The following is a 25,046-nucleotide window of genomic DNA, read 5'->3' on the forward strand; positions in this document are numbered from 1 at the left end:
ATAGCAGGGACTTGCTCAGGGGAGCTGTAGTTAAACCTTGGCATTAAACATGTTGGCTCTTCTGGTTACCTGGGTGGTGAGGGCATGGCTTTCACCCTCCCCTTGCTCTTTGGTCTCTAGTCCCCAGGTGTGACTCACTGTGGTTTCCTTCCCTCCCAGGTATTTCAGGGAAAGGCCCAGGAGCCTCTGGGAACACGGATGCTCCTGGCAGTCCTGCCGGTGCCTTTGCTCGCATGTCGGACTCAATACCACCCCTGCCACCCCCACAGCAGCCCGTGGGTGAGGAGGATGAGGATGACTGGGAGTCATAGATGGGATCCATTGAGTATTATGTGAAACTGTTGCTGCCTGAAAAATTTCCATGAAGTTGAAGGAAGGAGGTCCTTACTGCCTTTACTTTGGTAAAAGTGGGAAGTGTCATTAATTAAGAGTGTGTAAAAGGAAAGCCCAGCTGTCCAGCCTCACAGCCCAGCACCACAGGCTGGAGGGCACCAGCTGCTAGAAGCAGGTGCTCCCCTCCCTGAAGGCACAGCTTGTGCAGACCACAGGGTTTGGACCTGCTCAAGGGGCAGGTGACTCACAATGGAAGTTTCTCAGAGGCAGCTGTTTCTTTCCCTGTGGGGCTAATTAACATACAGGGAGTGGGTAACAGCTCTGTGCCATAAGTACTTTCTTCCTTGTGAAGAGCCTGGAGAGGTGGCATCCAGCTGCTGAAACTGGAAAAGAAGCAAACAGGGCTCCTGGGATGAGATGTGCTCAGGATGACAGAGATAGCTGGGAACAGCTGAGGGATTATGTGGCTGTCCCTGGTGGTATTGCTGCCCTCCAGCACTGACCTATAACCCTGGAAAGACCCCCCAGGAAAGTTAAATTTAATAAGTTACTTTGAATTCAGAAACTTGGGGGTTAAAAAGAGCAAAGCAATCCTGTGCTTAAACATGATCAAAGGAGAAGTGCTGTATTGTGGACATATCTTTATTCCCCTTGTAAGAATGAACTGCTTCAATCTATTGGCTGCTTGAAGCAAGGCAGAAAGAGGGTGAGAAAAAATGTTACCCACAGCTGCTCCATTACCACTCTGTGTTATTCCAATATGACATAAATTAGTGGCCTGCAAGTTTACAATTCCTGTGAAAAGCTCAATGATGGCATTGGTCAGTCAGGCCTCCTACACTTGGTGGTTGATGGGATAAAACCCTATGTGTTCAGTCAAAAGAATTACTCCCCATACTTAAGTGTACTTAAATAATACTCGCCATACTTGAGTGTTTTTATTGAAAATATTTAATCAATTTAAATAAAACCTTAACAGCTGTAAACAATTAACTGCTGCTACTCTCTTCACCTGCCTCAGACCTACAAGCAGTTTCCCTCCTGCCTGTGGCACTGAAGGCTCTCTCACCATCATAGCATTCAGATACTGAACAGCAAATATCCACAAAGGATGCAGAAGGCAGAGATTTTACGAAGTCCATGGTACAGAAAAGCAGCAACTTGTGTTACTTTACCTAGTCTTCAGAGGTTTAAGTCATAATGATGAATACCATCTGTTCTCTGCTCCACATCACAGAGCATCCAGCTTGCCTCGATGGAACTGGGAACACACAGAACCAGGCAGTTTGTCCTCAGCCTTACTCTAAAGGGAAAGCTCTATAAAGGTCCAGATGAGGACAATGGGGAACAGTGACACAAAATACAAGGAGTTCTGACCTTTCTTAGCTCAGCAAACGCTGATCCAAAGGCAGCTTTCACCTGGGTCCTCTCCCTGATCCACTGGGGCAGTTTGTTGAAGATGGCAGGGCGTGCGTACCTGTGGTCCAGGAGCACGATGCTTGCAAAGTCCTTCTGGTGGCGAATGGCTCTGCCTGTCCACAGGATAAAAGCAAAGAATGAATGGCCCACTCAATTGTTTGTTCCCATCATCTGTAATGCATCCTTTTTCCTACCCTCCTCCTCCAGTGTGTTTGGTATCCCCCAGCCTGTCCAGGGAAGGATGAATTACCTATTGACTGGTTTACTGCCTTCATGCACAGGTTTTCAATCAGCACTCTGCTCGGTGCCTGGCCACCAGCTCTGGGCTGGAAAGAAGAAATAGGCAAGTCTGAACACAAGGCAGATGTAAATCAAATTGAGGAATTTTGCTGAGAAAGTGAGGTAAATACTTTTACCCCTGCAGGGTGAGCGGGTAGCCAGGCAGACCCCAAGTGGAGAGCAAGGAGGAACAGAAGAAAGGCTGCAGTCAGAAAACTGTGCTGAGCGTTCACAAAGAGCCAAACCAAGGTGCCCTTGAAGGCAGAGACCTTGTCCCCAGGAACAGCACCTCCAGTGAGCAATGAGAAGAGACAAATGATCCTGGCAAGCAGCTTCTACCACCCTGCCACCCCTGTGGGCTGAAGGGTCCTTGCTCCCCTTGGAGCTCAGAGCTGCCAGCAAGTCCTGGTGCCATTTCCCTCCACCAAACCTCCTCTGTGTTTAGGGCCACCTGTCCAGGAGCAGCCTGGAGCAGCCTGTGCTCTCAGTACCACACTGTCTGGGAAATGAGGGCAAGCTCAAGGAAAATAAAACTCTGAAGGCAGCTCTGGGGCTCATGTGCTGAGAAGTTAGTACTATAAAGCAGAATTGAAAGAGACAGAGGTGTAAGTGGCTCTTACCATTGTTTTATCAAGCCAGGTCATTTTTTCCTGGAGTTCTGGAGATTTAATGTTGGGGTAAGGCATTCCCACCATAATCACACACCTGCAAGGGAGGACTGCATTATTCTAATGTCTCATCCTAGGGCACTTTGCCAATAGACTGATAAATTAGAGGTCACTGCACCCCTGAAAGACAGCCAGCCCTGCAAACCAAAGGCAACAATAAAGCACAGCAGCCTGACAAGCACGTGCTGAACAGAGCTGCAGAGGGATTCAGGGTGCCAGAACAAAGGATTATCCAGCACAGCAAGCCTAACTGCATTATTCACAGAAGAGTGGCCTGGACAGGAGGGTTTTACACCACTCAGCAGCCCCTCCTGTTCCTTTAAGCATCAGCTCAGTCACACATTCCCCAGGATTTTCTATCCATGCAAGCACTGATGTGCCCATCATGCCTGGAGTCACTCCAGCACAAGCCAGAGGTGGCTTTCCAAGGAGCAGTCACCTTACCTTCCCAGGTCATCAGAGAAATTGATCCCTTCACTCATTTTGCCTCCAACTACAGAAAGCAGCAGGGCCCCTGTCATCTGTCCTCCTGTCTGGCTGCAGCGCTGCAGGAGAGGGACAGCAACTTAAACCAGAGCAGGGAACATTTCTGTGCTTCAGAAACACTCCCACACCTAGGCTGGAGCCCTTTTTCCTTGTTAAAAGTGCCCTCCTTTGCAGCATTCCCATACCTGCTGAGCTGCCACACTCCCACCAGCCTGCCTGCTCAGCTTACCTTTATGCATTTGGCATATTCCACCAGCACCTGCTCCACCTGGTTGGCTTTCTTAGGCTCCTGAAAGATCTGTCAGGCACAGTTCATCAGTTCAGCAACAGGAAACAAACAGTTTAAAGAAAGCAAATCATTTTACCCCCATGCCATTGAATGACATATGGAACTGAGGTCATGCAAGGGAAAATTGCCTGAAAAACTTACTTAACCAGTACCTTTCCTCCACCCTGAAAATGCACTACAGCTCTTTTCAGCTGGGCTCTGAAGGGAGCAGCAGCTGCTCCTGCCCCTCCAACATTCCCTTTCAGCTTTGGGATACTTGTTCAATACTGAAAGAAGTTACAAGTCATCCTAGAGCTGAGAGACAAAAAAGCAATGAGCACCTCTTGCACCTATGAATCAAGACCCTCTGGGGTCAAGCTGCAAGATCTTGGAGGACAGGGACAGGACCAATCAATTTGAATCATCAATTAATTCCAAGCAGGGGCTCCCATTGCCCAGTGAATAAATTAGCTTTTCATGCAAAGCATAAATAAAGTAGTATATCTTTATGTTATTCTAACACACCTAATTAGTTACTGAAAACCTCTGCAGTTAATTAAGCTGTATTTTACAGGTGCTTGGCCTAAAACAAGTAGTTTTCCTAGTAAACAAGAGGTCCAACATCTGTCTTCTCTGTAACAGTAAAGAATCTACAGAATGTGTTTTCCTTTGGTTAGCAAGAAGTAATATAAAATGTTACCAGTCAAAATCAGTCTTTCAGTAGAAAAATAACTGGCAATTACAAATATAAGTCAAAACTAACTTATTGAAAGGTAGCTATGTAAGCTTTTGATTTAAATTAACTTTCCCTGTGTGATTTGTATATAATCTCAGTGTGATCTCACCACAACAACCTCAGGAAAGCCTTGAACCTTCCCCTGCTAAGATTTGATCTTGTGTGTGGGCAGTTGAAACTCTCACTTGCTGCACTTAGACCCAATTGCCTTGCTAATGCATATCCAATTTTCTGGAGACTGCAAAGGCAAAACAAGAACAATTTGGAGTTGAAATTTGGAACAAACTGTGAGTGGCCCAAAGCCTTGGAGGAACCAGGCAGAGCATTGGGACCCTGACAGGACACAGCTGAAAGGCACTCAGAGTGGTAACTCTGCAAACACAGAGAAAATGAAGCACAATGATTCCAACCAAAAAGCTACAGGCTGCCCCATGTGCCAGAATGCCAAGAATCACCAAGGCTGTGAAATGTGAGACTGTGGTGTTTAGCTTTTGGTACACACAAGTCACAGCCAGGGTGTAAGTAATTTTTCTTTCCCCTGGCACATGATCCAAGATCCCTGCACCACAACCTGAACTGCCTGACTTTCAATATTTAACTGTCAAATACCTGTGAGAGTCATTGGAAAGACTTCATATTTGCAGTGATCTCCCTATTTAATGCTTCTCACTGCTCCTTCAACGGGAGTCACCACTGCTTGTCTTCCAGTTCTCATCTCTTCTTCTGGCAGATAGCAAAATGCCATTTGTCTTACGAACTGCACTGTTGTCTCACTCTGCCTAGCCCTTGGCTGTGTTGGTCTGTGCTCAAGGGACACACAAATGAGCCTGGGGAAAACAAATTCCCTGTAGGAATTTGTTTTTGTAGGAGCTCAACCTGAACAGTCGCTCCCAGCCACAAGAGAACAAGTCTGCTGGCTATGGATAGCAAAGACTGTCTGCCCCTATGGCCACTGCACAGAGTGTGCACTTCAAGGATGTATAGCTGCAATCAATCTCATTTAGATTGCAGCTCAGTGCTCAGCCACCCAGGAAGTGTAATTTATTCGTTCCTGGAGGGATTAGCTGGATAAACATCCATTCTGCTCTGTGCACAGAGCATGGGAACAACTCAGAGAGAGGTCCATAATGCATATGGAATTGTTGGGGTTTTGGCACCTCCATGCAAAGTCCCAACTGCCCTGGCTGCACATCACCTTTTTCCTGGCTGCCAGGCGGGAGAGCAGCCCTGTCTTCTCCCAGTGTCCATACACCTGCTTCTCATACTCATAGGAGGGGAAGAAGCACACCACACCTCCAGGGATCACATTGCACAGGTTGCAAAGGATTCGACCTGTCTCATCCATCTGCAAGAGAGACCAGAGCATATTGCAGCTGACAGGAGTCCAGCTAATGCTGCTCCAATTCTCTGCTCAGGGATCACACCTTCCTTATGACATGCCTTAGGGGAGGAAAAAATGTGGGAAATAAGCCAGGTCTGTGAGAACTCCCATGGGGAGCTGGGCATCACTAAAAAGCTCTTCACTGCTTGGCCTCCTTCCCTAGCCCAGGGTTTCTGTTCTGGCTGTGGAGCCGTGGTCATTCAGGAAAGGAAGGTTTGCCTCACTGCATGGAAGCTGTCCCATTAGAACAGACATTGAGAGCTGGTTAGCACATCTGCCTGAGATTGTGCAGGGGCAGAGCAGACCTAGTGTCCAGCCTTGGGTGCCCACTGGCCTGCCACAGGAAGAAGGCAGATGTGCCAAAACACCTGCAGCTGCTTCTGTGGTTTGGGATTTCCTCTGGCACGGCTTTAGCTCAGCCCCCCTCTTAAACACAGAGTGTACCCTGCTCTGAAATACAAGCATGTGAAGCAAAAAAGAGATCCCAAGGAGGGGAACAAAGGACAAACTGACCATCTGAGGCAGGTCTCTGGTCTGGTAAGTGAACTCCAGCTGCTGGTTGGAAGGACCACTGCAGAGAATGATGGGTAAAATATTTTCTGGAGGAATCACATGTCCTGGGGACAAAAACAAGTAGGGAGAGTCACCATCACTGCTGCTGGCACAAACCCCACGAGCTGAAGAGCTTGAATTGCATTCTAGTGACAGAGGCAAACGTTTGCCTGGCTAAGCCAAAGTGCCTAAGTCACTCAGCTACTCCAACTTCCATCCCCTCTGCCCCTGGGAGGAAAGCATGGCACACTGCCTGCTAATACCAGTCAAGACCACAGGGGAAGCTCAGAGTGAAAGGGAACTCACACCCCTTTGCTGCCCTGGTTTTTAGGAAAGATGCCACATTGCTCTGAGTGCTGACAGAATAGTGCTGAAGGCAAACTGCAGCCCTGGCACTGCTGAGCCCTCCCTGCCAGCCCGGCACACTCACCACAGGAGAACTCCACGATCCGGGCAGGGTCCACACCAGCACAGCACAGCAGCTGCTCTCGGAAATCAGCCACCTATGATGCACAAAATAAAGACAAGTGAAGTACCAGTGTCCCAAAAACCTCTACACCAGCAGCAGCAGCACTGCAGGTCAGGCCGAGGAGCGGCAGCGCCCTCTGCCCGCACGCAGCGGCGCCGACTCTGCAAAGCTCCCGTGGCATGATCCCGGTGGGATCCCCGGCGCTGCAGAGCCAGGATGGATCACGAGCTCCTCCCACCGCTCCCCGTGCTAGCTCCAACCCACCACCAGCTCAGCCTGGCTGCTCTTTCCACCCTGGCTCGCAGACAGCACCCCCGACCTGCCGAGAGCCCAGCACAGCATCCTCATTCCCTCACCGGCTGCATGGTGCCCCCAGCAATGATGACAGCACGGCATTCTTCCACAACCTTGGCAAAGTGGACAGCTGGATTCAGCAAGAGGAATTTGAGGCTGCTCTGAGCAACTGTGCCTGGGAAAAGGAGAGGGGAGCACTCAGGAGGGAGCTGTGACACATACTCAGGGATATGAGAGACTCTCCCTCCTGACCGGGCACTCTGGCAGGTACCCACCTCTCAAAGTAAACACTTGCTGTTCAACACAGACAGAGGCAGCAGCAGGTAATGCCAACCTGGAGGTTACCTTCTGCTTCCTAATCTCCCTGGAGCTGTACAACAGGTGCAGTAAATTGCAGGACAAAACTGGCCTCCAAAGTGGGGGCAGACCTCTGCAAACCCTGGCCCCAATGCCCTTAATTAAAAATTCCCTTGGGGTCATAAGCATCCTCAGACAGACCAAGCCTACCAGCCTGCATCACAGATGGCACAAATGCAGGTTCCAGGTTCCCCAGAGACTCTTGTATCTCCTCCCTCAGTGCCAGTGAAGCACCCTGCTTGTGACTGACTCATGCTACCCCTCCCCAGCTCTCCCTTTCCAGTACCTTGCTTGTTGAGAATGACTCTGCCATCTTGGTTTGCATTTGTGAGGGCTGAGAGGAATCCTTCAATCTGCATCAGAGGAGAGGCAGCTCGGAGCTGGTCGTGCTCAGCCTCCACAGGAGGGCTCTGGGTACCTGCTGGCCCAAAAAAGAAAGGAGAGGCAGGCAAGGCAACTTAGGCCACACTTGTAAAGACAAGGGTTAAGCACAAAATATGCTCTACAGGAACACAATACCTGGCCTATATATGCAGGCAGAGAATAAATACCCATTCAAGGGGAAAATCCAAATTCCATCTCATTGCTAAATTTAAAAAAAATAAAAGAAAAATCTGATTTTTGTGGATGGCACCACTAAGCAAAGCTACTATACACAGTAGCTCAGGTCCCAGAGCCAGCAGGTCACAGAAGTGCAAAGCTTGAGTGCATGTGGTGTGAACATGGAATCACATCATGCAGCTTGAAAGGGACCTCACTAATCCAATGTACAGTTGCCTAGGTCAGCTAGTGAGACCTGTTAAAAAACACCCATGCAGGAAGACACCTTCTTCAGGCTCTCATTCTGCACATCTGCCTCCTCCCTTTCCTCATGCAGAGATACAGGTTCCACATCCTCACTCTGCCCACAGATGCACAAGGAGAGGATGCCTGAACTCACCTTCCTTATCAGATCCCTGCTGAAGGGTCAAAAGAAAGTCCTGCAAACCAGCCACCTTCTGGTTCTCCTTGTTGGTCTTCACAGCTGAGGCAGGGCCCCCATATCGCTCCACAAACCCAAAAAGCTGCCAAACAAAAGCCAGAAATACTTAAGACTACCAACAGCAGGAATCAGAGAAGATAAAGGCAGGTTTGTTGGCCTGCCACAAATTAAATTCCTCAGTAGGTATTCACAAACCAGCCTAATCAGAATGTATCAGCTCCCATTACTTTCCTACACCCACTGAATCAAAAGCAAAACAAGTTTCTGATGTCTGTTCTTCCAGTGCAATGCAGCCTGCCTGCCTGGCAAATTTGAGGCCAAGCAGCACAGAATTGGCACCCACTGGAATACTGTGGCAAACCACACTGTATTTTTCTTTTCTGGATAAGCAAGAGTTAACCTGCCCATACAGTATTTTTTAAAGGAACCAGTTTGTTTGCAGAACAGGATGAAGAAGACAAGCTCCCACCCAGCTGCTGCATCTTCCATCTCAAAGTGCAGGTGTGAAGCAGCATTGGAGCACTGCTGACCATGAAACCCCAGGGCAAGTACCTTCCTGCTGATGAGGCTCTTCTCACAGTAGCGCTGAACCTGTGGGAGGAGGACAGGCAAATGAGCTGGCATTCAGCACCCCTTCTCCACCCTGCTGTCCTTGACCCCTGCCCAGCACGGCTGTCACTTGCTGTGCTTTTGGGGAGAGCTGCACAGATCTTTGTGGGCACCACCAGCCAGACCAGAGTTTATTACAGTGGCATTCCAGAGTGGAAACACAGTGTTGAGGTGCTGTGTTTGGAGCTTCAAGGGGGAAAGTTGGGTTACTGGAGTAGCAAAATTTCTGCATCCACAGCCCTTACAGTGTAGCTTTGCCTTACAGACAGCTAGAAAGCATGGGCTTTGGCTCTGCTTCCAGTTTTCACACAATAATCTCAAACAAGTCACCACCACCTGTGCCCCAACATTTGCAGTACCTTGAAGAGGTTGATATTGTCAATCTGGCTCTGAAACAGGAAGTCATTGATGGATTTTAGTACTGTCCCTGAAAGAAAATAGAGAGAAGGGGAAAAGAAATTATTGGCTGCTGCTGGGCCTGCACCCCTTGCTGCCCACACCCATGTCCCTGACTGATAGCTGCAAACCCCAGGAGTTCACTCCAGTCTTACCTGTTTGGGAAACTGCCTGACATCCAGGATTCTGGTTCACATTACCTGTAAAGCATGAAACCAGTTCAAGGAAGGCTTGAATCTATCTCAAAGTGAGCAGGAAACTAAAGACTGAGCTCGATGGGTACAGGGCACAAAAAACCCAAGAAGTAACTACACATCTGCAAAATGTATCTTTGCAGACAAAACACCAGCTCTCACTCAGTTTTAATTTGCCCTGTAGAGAAGCCCTACACTCTAGAACAAGTGTGCTGCTGCATCCTAAGGAACACCACCTACATTCCTAAGATCTAGGAAACAGATCATTGGAGAAAAGGAGCGAGTCCTGCAAATTCCTGTGGACCTAAAATCAAAGCAAGATATTTTTTCACAAAGGAAAGGCATCACTCAAGAAAGATTCATTCTGCAGATACATGCTGACACACAGAGGCCTTGCTACCAGATGACCTGGAGATTTATTTCATGCAGTTCTTGTGTTACACTGTGATAAATCTGTTATATATAAATCTGCTGTATTCCTCACTTGGCATTTTACATCATCCTCACTTCAACTGGATCTCAAAACCACACAAAGCAAACTGCCTCTACCAACTCACAATGTTATCTGCTGCTCCTAAGCTAGTGAAACAAAGAGTTCCAGCAGACATCAGTCAACTTGCCCATGTACAAAACAGCCTGCAAAATAAAACTACTGGCATGTGAACCTATACATAAGCAACACTTCCCTGCAGTCTCTGCAGAGGAGGAAGGGGGACAGTGTCCTGAGGAAGTACTAACTAGCTCAGACTTTATCAGTATCCCTGGAGACACAAAAGGTTTGCTTACCTCCCAGCATAGCCACAAACTGCTCCAGTAAATACAGGATCTGCTTAATGTACATCAAGTTCTTTGCCTTCAAACGTTTCCTATGAAAAACGAGACATGTTTAGGCCCCAAAACCTCCTCAGGGACTAACCAAAGCAGATGAGCTGCAGGAACAAGTACATGAACTCTTCTTCATTTTGGAGAGTCAGGAACTAAGAGTTCTTCCAAGTTCACTCTCCCTGTTTGTGACAGAGCACAGTCATCTGGATATCCTGCCAAGGTCATCCCAAAGCATTTTTCCATGCTCCCCCCACTGTTCCTACCATTGCACCTCTCCTTGCATATTAATTATAGTTGGTTTATTACAATGGCACTGATGCCTCAAGACCCTGTTGCAATAATGCTCCAAACATTCAGAGTTATTATCATTGAACACAACAATCAGCCACTGCAGGGATGGCAAGGTGCAGAGCCAAAACCCACACACAGCTTCCTCCTCCTCAGAGCTTCCTGCTCCTACCATAATGCACAATGGAAGACTAAGGGAGAGGCATGAAACACTGAATCTTTTGAAACTCTACATCACAAAGTAGAAGTGATTAGAGGGAGATATTGGGAAACTGAGTGTATAAGGGGAAAACAGAATCCTCAGGGTATCCCCTTCTTGCTGCTTTATCCCAGCCCCAGCAGTCTGACTTAGATGGATTCTAGACAGAGATAATGAAGCAAGTTGTCTTTTCACCTGCAGAACTCTTAATGCAGTAACTTTCCACTGGGGAAAAGCAAGCAAGGCCCTGCAGCCATGGGGCCAGCCAGGGCATCCCCAGCCCTTGCCTGTGCTGTTTTCCCCCAAGATCCTCACCTGTACCGCTCCATGTACTGCGACAGCTGGGAGTGGGCACAGCACAGCTGCACAAACAGAAAGCAGAAGCTGCTGTTATAAAGGAGAGAAGAAAGAGCACCCTGGATTTGTGCTCTTTAGCACAATTAGCATTAGCAGGCCAGGCTGTGACTCACCTGAGAGCCGCTGACCTCGGCACTGTGGATGCAGGTGATGGTGTCTATGAGGTTGTGGGCCTCGTCAATGATCACAACCTGGTCCTTCAGCTTGATCCCAGCAGCGTTCCTGGTAGGCTCATGCAGAAGCATCTGATAGGGCAGCACCACCAGCTACAGGAGAGGCACACACTGCCCTGATTCCAGCTCTCATCCTTACAAACTTGAGGCATTCTACAACCACTCTTAACAGCCCTTATCAGAGGGCCATGCAGAATTCAGCCAAGTGACTTCTCTTATTATGGTTAAAGTAACAACAAAACCAGGAGCACATGCTCGAGAGGGGCACTGGGATGTGAGCTGAAGAGAAATGATTATGCTACAATTGCATATGGGCTCAGGTTACCTTCTAAATCTCCTTTGGAGCACTAAAACTCTTCAGAGAGAACCCAGCAAGGAAGAAGAGTGGTGTAAGAGCTAAGAGTACACCTGTATGTCAGTATTGCCTCACACTTGCTGAACTGCTCAAGTATTTCAAAGTACTGAGACATACAGCATCCTTATGAACTTCTGATGGGAATTCTTATTTTCCTTTGCTTTCTGGGCAAAACTAGAGCTGACAGAAACACAGCCTGTTTACAGACTCCCCCAATCTAAGTAACAGTACTAGAGGGAGCAGCCCACCAGTTCATTTATAGAGTGCCTGGCATTAATGCCACTAAGCCTGTTATGTCTTACCTGAGCAGCAGGGATAGCAAATCGACTCCCATAATATGGGCAGGCTTTGGCCTCCCTTCCCAAGGACACCAGCTGCTCAATATCCTTCACTTCCACCAGAACTTCATCACGGAGAAACTGCATTTGCTCAAAGGAATAAAACGGGCACACGGTGCGACTCACACGTCTCTTCTTCCCCTCATTCTCCTCACTGCTCTTCTTTTCTAACAGCAGAAATCAAAAGAAAACTATGAGCAACACACACAACAGCCTAAAATAACCATTTTGCAGAACCTCATCAATTTCAAAAGCAAGCTCTGTCCTGTGTATTCCTGACTTATCACCTATTTTTAGATTATTCAGCAGTAACATTTCCATCTCCATAGTAGACAGTACTCTTGCCAGTTAGATTTAGCATGTGACATCTTCCAACATTTCTATCATTGAGTTAAACACAAGTATCTTTCTGTGCAGAGGTGCTGACCAGCTTAAGACATTCAGAAAATTTATTCTAATCTCAGCATAGCCTGGAGATCAAGAAAAGCACCAAGGATTCCTGTTCCTCCAACCTGTCATTTTCAAGCTTCTAGCACTCTTGCTAGAACTGACTGGCAGTGGTCACTGTCTCCACACTCTCATGACACTTTTATTAGGAATTGCTTCCCCAGGCTGGGAGCATGTGGTATTTTCAGGGTCCTCTGTTGTGGGGAGGAAAGATGAATCTGACTCCATGTTCTTAGAAGGCTAATTTATTATTTTATGTTACTATATTATATTAAAGAATGCTATACTAAACTATATTAAAGAATAGAGAAAGGATACTTACAAAAGGCTTAACAAGATACTACTGAAAAACTTGTGACTCTCTCCACTGGCTGTGATTGGTCATTAAGTTAAAACAATTCACATGAAACCAATCAAACAATGACCAGGTGGTAAACAATCTCCAAACACATTCCAAAGCAGCAAAAAACAGGAGAAGCGAATCAGATAATTATTATTTTCCTTTTTCTCTGAGGCTTCTCAGCTTCCCAGGAGAAGAAATCCTGGAGAAGGAATTTTTCAGAAAATATGACAGCGACAGGAGCATTCTTACCATGTTTGTTCTTCTGCATCTCCATGCAGCGGTCATTGATGAGCTGGAGAGCGCCCAGGCGTCGCACCTCCTCATTCACACACAGATTCTGGCATGTGCAAACAGAGGAAGAGGAAGGGAGTCAGTTCACAGCTGAGTGCCCCCTGTATAACCCCTGCTGTAAAATGAAAGCTTTTCATTAAAGCAATCTCAGGCTAGATTCCAAAAATGAAGTCTACCAATTAGATACTGTACATACTAACTGCTACACATATGCTCAAAACTCACAGAAACTTAGGAGGAAAAAAAGAGAGAAAGAGGGCTCACTGCTACACAACAGCTTCTGAAAAATGCTGCCAGAACCACTAGTTTACTAAGAGGAGCACCTTCTCAGTGACTCAGACATCTGTAACATTCCATATTGGAAAAGGTAAAACATATTCTTGTATTTACATCAAAGGGTAAATGACCAAAACAGAGTTCACAGAAAAATGCACATCACACAGATCTGTGTTGCGACCCATGGCTGCCTTAGGTTTTCAACAGGAGACTCAGCCTATCCCCAAGGTGACTTCTGTGGCACCAGCTCCACACAGCTCCTGGCAGTGTGTTCTGGGTCCCTGGGAACAGCAGCACGTACCTGCCTGGATCCCAAGGTGACCAGACGTGTGTCTTTGCCGAAGGGACTTTTCTGCACCTCCCGCACGAACTGGGACAGCTGGGAGTGGGTGCGGCTGCAGTAGTAGATCTGCAGTGAGCAACAACAAAGACAAAATGAAGAAAAGAAGAATATGGAAGCCAATCCCTACCTATGACCAATCCTATGAGGAAGCAGCCAAGCACTTCAGCAAGGTTCACCTTGCTCAAGCCTTCAAAAGCACAAGGCACGTGCTTAAAACTGCTGAGGCCAAAAGCCCCATCTTTGTTTTCTCCTCTGCATTTGCTTTTGTTGCCATTTAATTTTCCAAGATCTCTATAAAACAAGGACTCGCCATGGGAGAGTAATAAAAAACTATTTATTGCAGCAAAAAATGAAGCAGTGCTAGCACAGCAAGCTGCTTAGGCAGGCAGTGTAGTCCAGAAGGAGATGAGCACAGCAGAACTAGCTGTCTTTATCAACAGACCTGGCAGGTCTTGGAAGCTACCTCCTAAATCCTTCTGTACTGCCTGACTGTTGGAAAGGTGCAAGGAAGCCATCATTCTGCTCACTCCTACACTATTCTATGAAGTGGCACTATTTAATTTCCTCCTCTCACCTTAGTCACATGCTCCTCTTCCAAATCATCATCATCATCTTCTTCCAGCCTAAGAAAAGAGAAAGTTCAGTTTCCTTTCAGCAGACCTCTGACAGTAAGAATCAAATGATGCTCCACCACAGGAGTGAGGTCTCAAGAGAGATGATTAAGTCATCTCAAAAAGAGCCTCAGAACTCAGCTGGTAAAAGAAAATTTAACTTTTTAACAACAGTGTAAGTGTGCATAGTCAAGTCAAGCCTTTCTCTTTAAAGGAAAAATCTCTCCTGGGCTGTGCCTTTTTTCCAAGTCCAAGAATTTCTTTTTCTTTTGATTGAGGGACTCTAAGCCTCAGGCATAAGCTAATCAGTGCTATACTATTCTTTGGTGACGTTATTTATTTATTTTTGTAAAGCCTTCCCATTAGAAGCAATTTATCACCCTCCAGATATTGCATAAAGAAGGGCTTCAGGAAAGCACTCAGCTGCCATTGAGCTCCTCAAAGATAACAGCAGTTCAATGTTTGATAAACTATTTACATATAAAAAAAGTAGTTAAGTGTTCTTCAATTTTTAAGGCAGAAGGATATGTCTAGACACGAATTAGTAAATTTGTAATTTAAATGTGTTTTATTTTTTGTGCTGAAGTATGGCTTCTGGCTTTCTGCATAAAGCAAATGCATGAGAGATAAAAGTGTGCAGGGGATTTTCATGCCAAAGCTCTGTCTTAAAGAAATGTGAACATCTCTGCCTTTAGTGTATCAAAAGATGCCAGTGCTAATCTGCAGAACTGGCAGCTTCCTCTGATGTTCTGACTTCCATTCTGCTTTTCTAATGCAAGGAACTTGATCTTGAGTCATTCACTCAGCATCCAGAGGCACTCTTTGGGAAGCTGGGCATGGATAAAGGCAGAACACACATTTTAAGATGCACTTTCTCAGAAAGCATTTCAAGTCACTCATCGGTCTAACAAGTTCATAAAAACCAAAACAAACCAAACTAAAATCCCCCCCAAACAACCAATTAAATAAAACCCCAGAACAACCACCATCTTACACTGTTTGAAAAGGTGAGAAACACTTAATAAAATCTGCACAACTTCTTTAATCAGGGCAAGATAAAAATTAAATAGAAAATGTTTCCTTAGCATGGAATCCCCTCATTCCCTGTCCTTACCCAGATACCACTTTCTTTTCATCATCACTCTCATATTCAGCAAGAATCAGCTCCTCCTCATTGTGATCCAGCTGGTCTAGAGCATCCTCTCCAGCTCCCTGTGAAAGAGCCTCCTTGCTGAGCTGAAGGAGGCGCTTTGCCTCATCCTCCTCACATCTCTGGAAGGAACACAAAGGCTCAGCATTTCCCATATAAAAAGAGAGTGGCACAGGGGCTGCTTTATGGCATGAACAGGGCAGAAGACAGCACAGTCCCTCACAGAAGGCTGAAGCTGTTCAGCCCTACAGAAATCAGCTGTTACCAAAACCAAAGACCTGCCCACACAGATGGTTATGAAGGGGAAACATGAAGGACCTTCTCTGCAAAAGGCCTGCTGAACTAACAGACCCTCAATGAAATGTTCATGTAATCCAGTGTTAGCTGCTTAAAGTGGCCCATAAAAGATGTCTGCCTGAGAGAAAATAGCGTGTAAATAAACCTGAACAAACAAACATGTAAGGACATAATCACACACTCTGTGCACATTTAACTCAAAGCTAGAATCAGCTCAGCATCTCGCTTAGAACAAGATTTGTCTTCCAGATTTTTCTCCAGTTCTATGACTGTTACTCTAACACAAGTCTCTCTACAAAAATTCAGTTGAACTGTTGAACAGTTTTCTGATTAACTTTTGTGTCACGACAAAGAAAGGTTCATTTTTCCATCTCAAAACAGTATCTTGCAATGTCAATGAGCATTTTATTGCCATGGAATATACAGAAAATGCAGTTGGTAAGCACTACAGAAAAGATGAATCAGTCACTTTTCTAAATCTCCATAATATTTCTCTCAGTTGCTTTCTTGCTTTTCATCATGCTTCTCATTTCACATGCTCTTCATTCTCTTTTAAGAGACAAGTTCTTTGTTCCATTTGGTTTTTATTTGCCATTCTTTACTATTTCTGTCATATCCTTTTGACAGGAGTTGACCAAAACATTACACAGTATTTGAGATAGTGCACATAGAAATTAATAGCCTGGCAGCCTAATAAATCTATTTGGGAACCTGAACTGAGTATTTCTGGGAAGTATAACTCATATAATTAAAAACCATCTAGAGCACTGAGGCCAGTTCATGCACCTAAATGAGAAGAAATATGTATCTGTGAACTTTAATATAATTTTTATTCCAGAGGTACTGTTCACACATGTTCATAAAACAGAGATCTTTCCAAAAAAAGCCTCTGAGTATTAAAGCTTTTAAAAGAAAAGCAGAAAGCCAGAAGGCAATCAGAACACACATATTTTCTGCCCGCACACAAAAACTGTAGCAGGAAATTATTGATGCACAAATTGTTTTTCACATCTGTCTTTTAAAAGAAAATTTAACAAATAATTTCGGATGACCAATTTCAGAAACCTCATACAAAGAGCTCCTCAAACAGGTGGGTTGGAAAAGTCAGCGTGAAGTCACACATAAGCAAATATGAACAACACTGAAGGTAACAAAACCAGAAAGTTTTGATCTCTGTGGAGTAACTCACCTTCCTCTTTGCTGCATATTTTAACTGCACATTTTGCCGAATTTTCTCAAGACGCTCTTCTCGCTTTTTCCTTCTGATCTGCTCTTCCTACAAAAATGGGAGAGTGTAGGCAGGATTAAGTGGATTTAGTCCTCAACCCTTGGTATCACTCCTTATGCTCTGGGCATAGAAAAAAGACTAAGGGCAATAAAATTTCCGGGACAGGGCCAGGACAGGGTTCCATTCTCTTGGTGTGCTTGCCTACTGAGTGGTTCTCTGCTCAAAGCAATAGAAAGCAATAGAGTTTCCTGTCCTGGGCAATCTACAGGCAAAGACACACCACCAAATTTGCTTCACGTGTTCTCCACTCACCATGCAGGATGCAGGAACAGTTTGCCCAGAGAGCTGCTGGAGTTCCCCTCTCGGGAGATGCTAAACAGCCGCCTGGACACTGGGTACCGCGCTCCAGGGACTCGAGCAGAGAGGATGTTCTAGGTGACCCTTCCAGCCCCGGCCATGCCGTGACTATGTGCTATCAGCCCTCCCGATCATTTCCTCGTTTATTCACCCCGTCCTCTACACAGAGCGCATCCCCACCTTCAGCCTGTCCACCTTGTCCCGCTCCTCCTTCCTCTGCACGAAGGCCGTGACCCAGTCCGGCTGCCCGGCCGTGTCCGCGCTGCCCGGCCGCGCCTGCTGCGGGCTCGGCGCGTCCTGCCCGAGCGCCAGCAGCTGCTCCTCCTCCTGCCGCCGCTTCTCCTCCCAGTCCCGCAGCCAGGCCAGGGCCCCGCAGATGAGGCTCAGCGATTTTCCCTGTCACGGAGAGCCGGCAAGGTGAGCAGCGCTGCCGCCGCCGCCACCGCGGCCCCGCCCGGCCCCGCCGCCTCACCGTGCCCGTGGGGCTCTCGAAGATGCCGACCCGGCCGGCCTCCAGCGCGGCGTACAGCGCCTCCATGAACTGCTCCTGGATGCGGTACGGAGTGTAGGGGAACGGGAACCGGCCTGGTCCGGGATCCGCCGCCCCGCTCTCCATCCCGCCCGCTTCGAACCGGGCGCCGCGGCCGCGGCCGCCCCTTCCCGTGACGCGGCGGAAGGACCGCCCTGTGCTGCCTCTGTGCACCGATCCCCTTCCCGAGCTGTCGTCCCCTTCCCCATCCCCTCCCATCGCACACGGACAGAAAATTACATTTCAGAGGGAGGAAAAAAAAAAAAAAGGTTTTATTTAGGACGTGTGAACAAAATTGCGCATTTTATATTGGCTTTTCGCAAATATTAAAATGAATATTATATGTGTTATATTAGAAAGTTATGCTCTATTAATTTTCTTGAATAGTGGGTTAAACATAGTTTTGGATTATAACAGAGTGTTAAAATAAAAACCATGCTATGTAAGATACTTTTTTTTAAGGAAAGGACTTGCAGCGAGATAGCAGCCACAGGACACCTAAATCTTTCCGAGAAAAAGAATTTATTGCTCACTCATCAGAAGAAAGGAACTTCTTCCCACCTCACTTATCCCTGAAGACACCTTTAGGATTAATAGGAAGAAGCTGACACTGACCAGACAGAATCCTGTGTTTGAATGGAATTTATGCATCATGTATGAGGTGTATGAATATGCAACAGGCTATTGCTTTTAAGGGTTAATCCTCTGTTAATGTGTGTGCTTTTTTGGGCTTATTTTTCCCAGAAAGAGGTACCCGGACGTCCGTAACTCTTTGTTTTTATTGCCTCATATTGTCCTAATCCAAATCGTCCAAATTATTATTGCTCTAATTTTACTGCTGTTTTTATAACCATTATATTATTATTAAACTTTTAAAATTTTAAAAACAAGTGATTGGCGTTTTTCCCAGATAGAAATGCACAGTAATAAAACACTGCCATATAGAAAGGGTTTATGTAATACTCAGTCCTGTATTTGAACTGCATATGTTCATACCCTGGAAACAGCAGCGACTGTAGGAAGAGCAGCATAAAAAGAACAAGACAACTGCAATCAATCTCTGGACCAGCAGTGAGAACTCATCGTGTACTGGTTCAGACTAGGCCATCTGGGGCAAATCCTTTCTTTTTGGGTTAAATAATATAAGGCCATATTTTTGTCCGTGTTTTGTTGATGTTGGATGTTGGAAGAAGTTTCAAATCAGCAACAACAAATCTGGGAGAAGCTATAGACTTCCCTTCAACTGGAAGCACTTCTGCATCCAGGATTTCTGGGAACAGCCATTGGTTTTGTGTTACCTAGCTATCATGAGGTAGGAATTCCTTGTCCCATGTAAAATTTGGAAAATAGAAAGAAAAGACAAAGAGATTTAAGTTCAGACTATTTATTTCCTTTTTCCTTCCAGTCATAGCCCTTTTCCTTAAAAAGAAAGCTTAGCAGCAATTTGTATCTAGATTTTATCTACAGAACAGATAGACAACTGAGTAAAATTATTAACTGTTTTATTAACCTTTAGACTGAAACGTTTGGAGGCTCCTGGTTTTTCAGAGGTTATACTGATTTGGAAGCACTCATGCTAGAGTATGAGGTACAATGGACAGCGCTGCTTACAGACTGAACATCATCCTGTCGCATGGAGCGATGCAGCAAAAAACCCTTCAGTTTTGTTTCAGATAATCTGCAGATTTTGGAAGACAGCACTACACTGGTTATACCAATCCCCAAAGTTTTGTTCACAACACTCAGGGCTGAAAAACATTTGCAGTACAAACAAAGCACCTCAAAGCAGCAAACTGATTCGAATATTCTCAAATATTGTCAGCACAAAAAGAAGAAAAAGCCATACATTGGTTTCTGCCTTTTAACATTATGAGTATATTCTTCGCTGAAAAATAACAAGATTGATTCCATTTTGGACAGGGTCTTTTTGAAAGGGTATTACATACCACAGGACTTCGCCATACTCTGCCTACAGATCTTCCTGGAAGCAGAATCTGTTTAGTGAAGGGGCAGGGTGATTGTGGAGTGAGCAGCATGGTACACCCCAAATTTTCAGCATTCAGTTCTTCCCTTCCCAGACATGCTTCATGCATTTTCTCACCTTGTGAGCATTCTCTCTACTGTCTCAGTGTTGTGCTGCTTCTGGTCACAGACCTGCTTCATTTATCCAAAAGGTTAAAGCCAAGCTGGGGACAGCAGGTCCTGATCAGAGGAGGGAAAACAGACAAAATAAATACTTGTCATGGCAGCAGTGCTGCCATGGGTGAGATTACAGGAGGATAAGTATTTAGGAGCTGAAAGTAGCCTAGATCATAGGAAAATGATGCCCAGAAACATGAGTCAGGGTCACTGTCTGTCCTGCCATGCACCCTGTGACACCACTGTTCAGGTCCAATAACCAGGGCCAGCTCAGGTAGCTCACACAGGTCAACCAGATGTCCAGAGAGCTGCCTGACAGCTCACTGCCTTCTCACAGGTGTCTGGATATTTGTCCTGCTGCTCTTCCAGACTAAAAATGCCTCCTGATGAGTTTTGTGTAAGAAAACTCTTGCTTCCTCAAACCATTTTCTCTCCATCACCTTTCTTTCTGGTGTTTTCTGCCATGGTTTGGAGCCCTCTTCAGTGCTTTGTGGATCCTGCCTTAATGGATCAGCCAAGCACACACAGATCTGGGCAAGAGACAAGATTTGATCTACTCACACATTATCAACAGCAGCAGCCCAAAGGCAGAATTTCCTGTCCTGTGCTCCAGAAAAATGGCTGTTTGACTGCCTCTTTCCAGATGGATTTTCCAGGGCTGGCAGTGAGGAGAAGGAAAGAGTCACACACACCTGTCCATGCCCAAGCAGTGCCTGGGGGAGGGGGCAGCAGGGAGGGAGCAGGAGCAGCGGAGGATGGAGTGTTCGGAACGCAGGTGTCTGTGACATCAGTGGCAGAGCAGCACAGGTGACAGCTCCAGCCGTGCACGTGGGCCCCAACTGTCACAGGCACTGCTCCCAGTGCCATGACGGCCTTGTGGGCTTATCTGGCTTTGTCTGGTGAGTAGGGCAAACTCTTCCAAACCCAGCTGTGAGGAAGGGCAGCCAATCCAGCTGCTCTGCACCCTCCCCATTACTCCTCAAAAGGAAGAGATGAAGCATCCTCCAATGCCTCAGGCGCAAAGATCCATGGGCTTATCATTTTGTCAATTTTCACCCTGGAGTTGGTATTTTATTCATCAAGGAGGGCCACAGAGCAACCTGAGAGCCAGACAGGAGTCAGATCTGGATGCAGTGAGCACAGGCTGGAGCAGAGGTGGAGATGCTGTGACAGGGACAGCTGGATACATTAAAGCACTAAGGCACAGGTCTGGAGCTAACCCACAAAGCTAAGAGGGAAGAGTTGGCCCAGTAAAGCAACAGGGGAAGCAGGAGAAAGAGGTCTGAGAGAGGACCTTGGTTAAAGACCTATTTAGCCAGAGAAAGAGAGTTTGCAGAGGCTAAAAATCTTGGAAAGAAACAGTCTACTTGCTCCAGCCCCAACAACAGAGCAATAGTCTCAGTTTCAGCCATGACTTCCAAGACATTTCTCCCAGTTCAAGATTTGAATCTCCAGAGCTTTGGTGAAGGTCCCTCAGCCATGTACTGTCACTCCTTACAACATGGGCAAGCAAATTTTCCACAGGTCTGGATCTTCCATGTCTAACTTGTAAATGCATTTTCCATGTGCTGGATCCTGCACCCAGAAAAGGCAACAGAGATGTGGATTCAGTCCTCCAGCTCTTCCAAACATGTTGTGGTTAGCGTTTCCTTCTCCCTCTGACTCCCTGCACTCTGTTTCCCACCAGTGCTCTTGGGCTGGGGCTGCATAGCTGGCCCTCGGGGCACAAAGGCACAGGAGCCAGGAACACCCCTCTCTGACCAGGAATACCACCAGTTCTTCCAGTTCCTGAGGATCACCATCCAAGCCAGAACCGCCTGCGAGCTCCGCGAGCTGTACGGCTGCAAGAACTCACTCATCCAGAGGCTGGATGAGTATGAAAACCACGGAGCCATCCCTCCAGGTAAAGCCAGCCATGATTCCCAAGGACGGGAGTCCTGCGTGGCCCTCATCACTGGGAAACACTCAGGATCTGGGGAGGAGAAGGGAGGGGAGAGAGGTGGGTAGCTATCCTGCAGTGAGGAGAAGGCACGTGCTTATGGGCAGCCTCTCTCACATTTCACTGGATTCAGAGGAATCCAATGGATTCCCTAGGACCAATCCCTAGGACCAATCCCTAGGACCAACCTCCTCTCACCCCTTGGGTCATTAAGATGACCAAGAAGCAGTGGAGGTTCTCAAAAAGTCCCCATATGACACAGGGGGTTTTTCATGGAGGGATGTCACTCCACAGGGAGGTTATTGCAAAGGGGGATGCCAGTGTTGGAGTCTGTCACTGGATCTGTGTCTTTATTTGCCTCTTTCTAGGGCCTATATGCTCTGAACTGCCAGAAAATCCTTCCTTCCTCAACTTCTGCACCTTTTCTCTTTATCGCTGTATTATGAAACAGTATTTCCTTAAGGTGAGTTATTTAGCTGTTTCCTGTACACTGTGGTGTGCTCTGGGCAATTAGTAGGCAAAAGAGAGAGCCCTGAATATGAGTAAGTGGGAAGACAGAAAGCTAAAAGACAGGGAAGATGACAGAAGAGAACCATGGGCAGCCCATCATGCAGGGGCACTCACACCAAGCTGATTAGCTAACACAGATGGCACCTGCAGCCCCTTGCCATAAAGGAGACTTTGCAGAAGGCATTCTTCAAGAAAATGAACCTTTGAGGACCACCTCAACCCTCTTCCTCAGCTCTCATTCCCAAACAAGTTGAGACAATCTGGGTTTCTCCAGAAGAAAGGGGGATTCATGTAGGCCAGAAGAAGAGAGCAAAGAGAGCTGTGAGTTGTGAGTCCCAAGAGTTTATGAAGATTTATTTTGCTTTCCTGGGCTCACCTTAGTAGGAGATGGGAAAGATGAGATTGTGCAGTGAGAGCTAAACCCACAGAATGGGGCTGTGTGTGGGTGCCTGCTCCTAAGGCTCTCCAGAGGAATGTTTTCTCCCCCACAGAGGATCGTGTGCCCAGGGCGCCCAGAGACACCAAGCATCCAAGCAGGAGCCAGCCCCATCGTGAGCAGTGGAGCCATCCCATCCAGCAGCTTTGAGCCCCTGCCAGCTCCCCCCATGCTTCCCCCAGCTCCCCCCAACCCCGAGACAGAGGCACCTGTGACCCCCACCTCCCTCCCTGTGAGCACAGAACCAATTCCCTTGGGCACAGAAGCCCCAGAAGTGCCAGCCAGTGGCCATCAGCAGGGACACCTGCCCAACAGTGACATCGAGGATCTGCTCCTGAGGATACTGGACAGCCAGGTGCAGACCTCACTGCAGACAATGAAGCTGTTGATGTCTGTTGGGAAGGCAGTGAAGGAGGAAGAGTTGCAGAGGGCTGCCACGAGGCTGCTGGTGGCTCTGAACAGCGTCAATGTGTCTTGGTCACCAAACAACTGATACAGCTCAACAGGGGAAAAGCCAGCTCTTCCAAATGCATGGGGAAACAGAGCCATGGGAAATGCCATTGCTCAGGATTCAAAGAAAAAGATGGTCTCCTCTTGGAAGTAAATGTATTGAAAAGATACCATTGTCTCCTGTAAAAACTGTTTGCTCACCATTAATGGTGTTGTGTCATTCAAGGGATGTCATGGGACAATCTTCATTAAATGCAGGTGCTCCTGCTCAAAAGCATTAAGAGAAGAACTTTCTTTCAAAATATGTATGTGAATATACAAACACAAATATACAAGGGTGCTCTACAAGTGCAGGAAGGCTTCATCCTGCAAGGGAACTGCTGGTCCCGTGCTCTCCTTGTTCTGGGGTTTGCACATGGCTGACATCCCTTTCTGAAATGTTGCTATGAAACAGACAGGATAAATATTCATAGTAAGAGCCTCCTCTTGTCTCTCACAAAAAATCAGAGGATCTGATACTTGGAACTTTGGCTGAAGTGCTGTTTCTTTCCTAAACACTGAACATGCCTGTCAGTAAAACTGTGTGAAGCCATCTGGAGTCTGACTTGCTGCTAAAAGCAGAGTGGGAACTCTGCAAGAACCAGCTCTGGTTGTCTGAATCTCCACTCAGAAAAACATGGTGTTACCTCAAACTCAATCTAAATTCCAGTGGTTTTTTGCTTTCAGGAGACCACCCCTGAAGTGAGACTCCCTATTCACCTTTCCTTCTGCAGGCTTTCTTGTTTTCTATTCCACCAAGGGCTCTGAGGAGGAAGGGGCCAAAGGCAGCTCTCTCCACACCAAGCAACATCCCTGTGGAGTCAGTCTGGCATGCTGCTTTCCTTTACACTGCGAAGTGACACAGGCAGCTGAGTGAAATACTGGCTCTGTGCCTATCCATTGAAGGAAGTCCTTAGAAAGATCTCAAAATCACAGGTCCTCCATTGTCGTGGGAATGGGAGAAGATTGCTGTGTCCTGCACTTAGGACCCAGTCATATCTTGTCTCAGACCTTGTTGGAAATGAGCAACAGTGGTGACAGAGATAGACAAGGGATGAACATAACTGCAAACTTTGCATTAAATCTGTCTTACATGGCATAAAAAGCAAAACTGCTAGGATAACATGAAGTAAACAAGGAGACATAAAATTTAAAAATAGTAGCTGTACACAGTCTCAATTTTGTAATATAGAGAAATTTGTGTCCTTAGTAATCTCTCTGTCTCATGAAAGGAAATGGGTAAACCCTCTAAATTGAAAGAGATGTGGTAAAATATCTGTGCTCAGTTTATGGGAAGCAGAAATATAAACTTTGCAATATATTTCACTGCAGTATTGGGACCTGACTACAGACAGGAAAGCTAAAAATGCATCAGCAAAAAAATGTGAAGAAAATTAAGACAGAAGGACCCAGGGTCACATATTTATGAACTAGATTGGTATTATTAATTTAATTTAAATGGTTTCCTACCACTTGAGAGAGTTTCCTATATGTTCTTGTCTTGCAACTAAATAATGCTTCCTTCCCACTCACAACCACACGTCTTTTTCCTCCTCCACAACCACAGCACCAGTGGCCTTACATTCATGAAATACCAGCTGAGCCTTTTTTAGCCCAGTGTGTATAGCTGAATTCAGAGCTCTTAATTTTTTTTCAGCTTTGCTTTACAAGGTTTACAGACATCAAAATGTTATGGCATATTT

The 25,046-nt window shown here is 46.5% G+C and overlaps 3 protein-coding genes across 8 annotated transcripts in view; 2 read left to right on the forward strand and 1 right to left on the reverse strand.

Moving 5' to 3' along the window:
* WASHC1 (WASH complex subunit 1) overlaps positions 1-1,322 on the forward strand; it is a 37,368-nt gene extending 36,046 nt beyond the window's left edge. For all 3 annotated transcript variants that reach the window (XM_064736557.1, XM_064736564.1, XM_064736548.1), the window contains one exon: positions 160-1,322. In XM_064736557.1, the coding sequence (XP_064592627.1) occupies positions 160-311 (152 nt within the window). In that variant the 3' untranslated portion in view covers positions 312-1,322. The remainder of the gene's footprint in view (positions 1-159) is intronic.
* Positions 1,315-17,936, reverse strand: DDX11 (DEAD/H-box helicase 11). 4 transcript variants are annotated; one of them, XM_064736521.1, is made up of 26 exons: positions 17,774-17,936; positions 17,482-17,697; positions 16,906-16,992; positions 15,384-15,541; positions 14,233-14,281; positions 13,617-13,724; positions 12,998-13,085; positions 11,923-12,125; positions 11,206-11,358; positions 11,051-11,097; positions 10,210-10,289; positions 9,385-9,429; positions 9,193-9,260; positions 8,777-8,815; positions 8,183-8,306; positions 7,529-7,660; positions 6,948-7,060; positions 6,553-6,625; positions 6,084-6,187; positions 5,385-5,534; positions 3,415-3,483; positions 3,144-3,244; positions 2,652-2,736; positions 2,003-2,078; positions 1,711-1,865; positions 1,315-1,594 (listed from the first exon to the last, which is right to left on the reverse strand). In XM_064736521.1, exons 1-26 carry the CDS (start codon positions 17,915-17,917, stop codon positions 1,565-1,567), a joined length of 2,697 nt encoding a protein of 898 aa, XP_064592591.1. In that variant the 5' UTR covers positions 17,918-17,936; the 3' UTR covers positions 1,315-1,564. The 4 variants fall into 4 exon arrangements, with proteins under 4 accessions (XP_064592591.1, XP_064592582.1, XP_064592606.1 ...); XM_064736512.1 differs by having other exon boundaries at positions 7,529-7,663; XM_064736528.1 differs by lacking the exon at positions 1,315-1,594 and having other exon boundaries at positions 1,729-1,865; positions 2,003-2,079; positions 2,651-2,736; positions 7,529-7,663.
* Positions 17,937-20,831: 2,895 nt separating this feature from the next.
* LOC135456174 (acrosin-binding protein-like) lies at positions 20,832-23,347 on the forward strand. Its single transcript, XM_064729891.1, has 4 exons — positions 20,832-20,868; positions 21,657-21,872; positions 22,277-22,371; positions 22,910-23,347. Exons 1-4 carry the CDS (start codon positions 20,835-20,837, stop codon positions 23,345-23,347), a joined length of 783 nt encoding a protein of 260 aa, XP_064585961.1. The 5' UTR covers positions 20,832-20,834.
* The last annotated feature ends 1,699 nt before the right edge of the window (positions 23,348-25,046 follow it).

Source organism: Zonotrichia leucophrys, chromosome 1A (assembly GCF_028769735.1).
Source record: "Zonotrichia leucophrys gambelii isolate GWCS_2022_RI chromosome 1A, RI_Zleu_2.0, whole genome shotgun sequence".
Taxonomy (NCBI): Eukaryota; Metazoa; Chordata; class Aves; order Passeriformes; family Passerellidae; genus Zonotrichia; species Zonotrichia leucophrys.

Coding starts and splice junctions, on each gene's coding strand:
- LOC135456174 (XM_064729891.1), top strand. CDS start 20,835: ATGACGGCCTTGTGGGCTTATCTGGCTTTGTCTG. Junction 21,873..22,276: donor CCACGGAGCCATCCCTCCAG/GTAAAGCCAGCC, acceptor GCCTCTTTCTAG/GGCCTATATGCTCTGAACTG. Junction 22,372..22,909: donor TGAAACAGTATTTCCTTAAG/GTGAGTTATTTA, acceptor TCTCCCCCACAG/AGGATCGTGTGCCCAGGGCG.
- DDX11 (XM_064736512.1), bottom strand. CDS start 17,917: ATGGAGAGCGGGGCGGCGGATCCCGGACCAGGCCGGTTCCCGTTCCCC. Junction 13,086..13,616: donor TCACCTTGGGATCCAGGCAG/GTACGTGCTGCT, acceptor TGCACATGCCAG/AATCTGTGTGTGAATGAGGA. Junction 8,816..9,192: donor ACAATATCAACCTCTTCAAG/GTACTGCAAATG, acceptor CTCCTCCCACAG/GTTCAGCGCTACTGTGAGAA.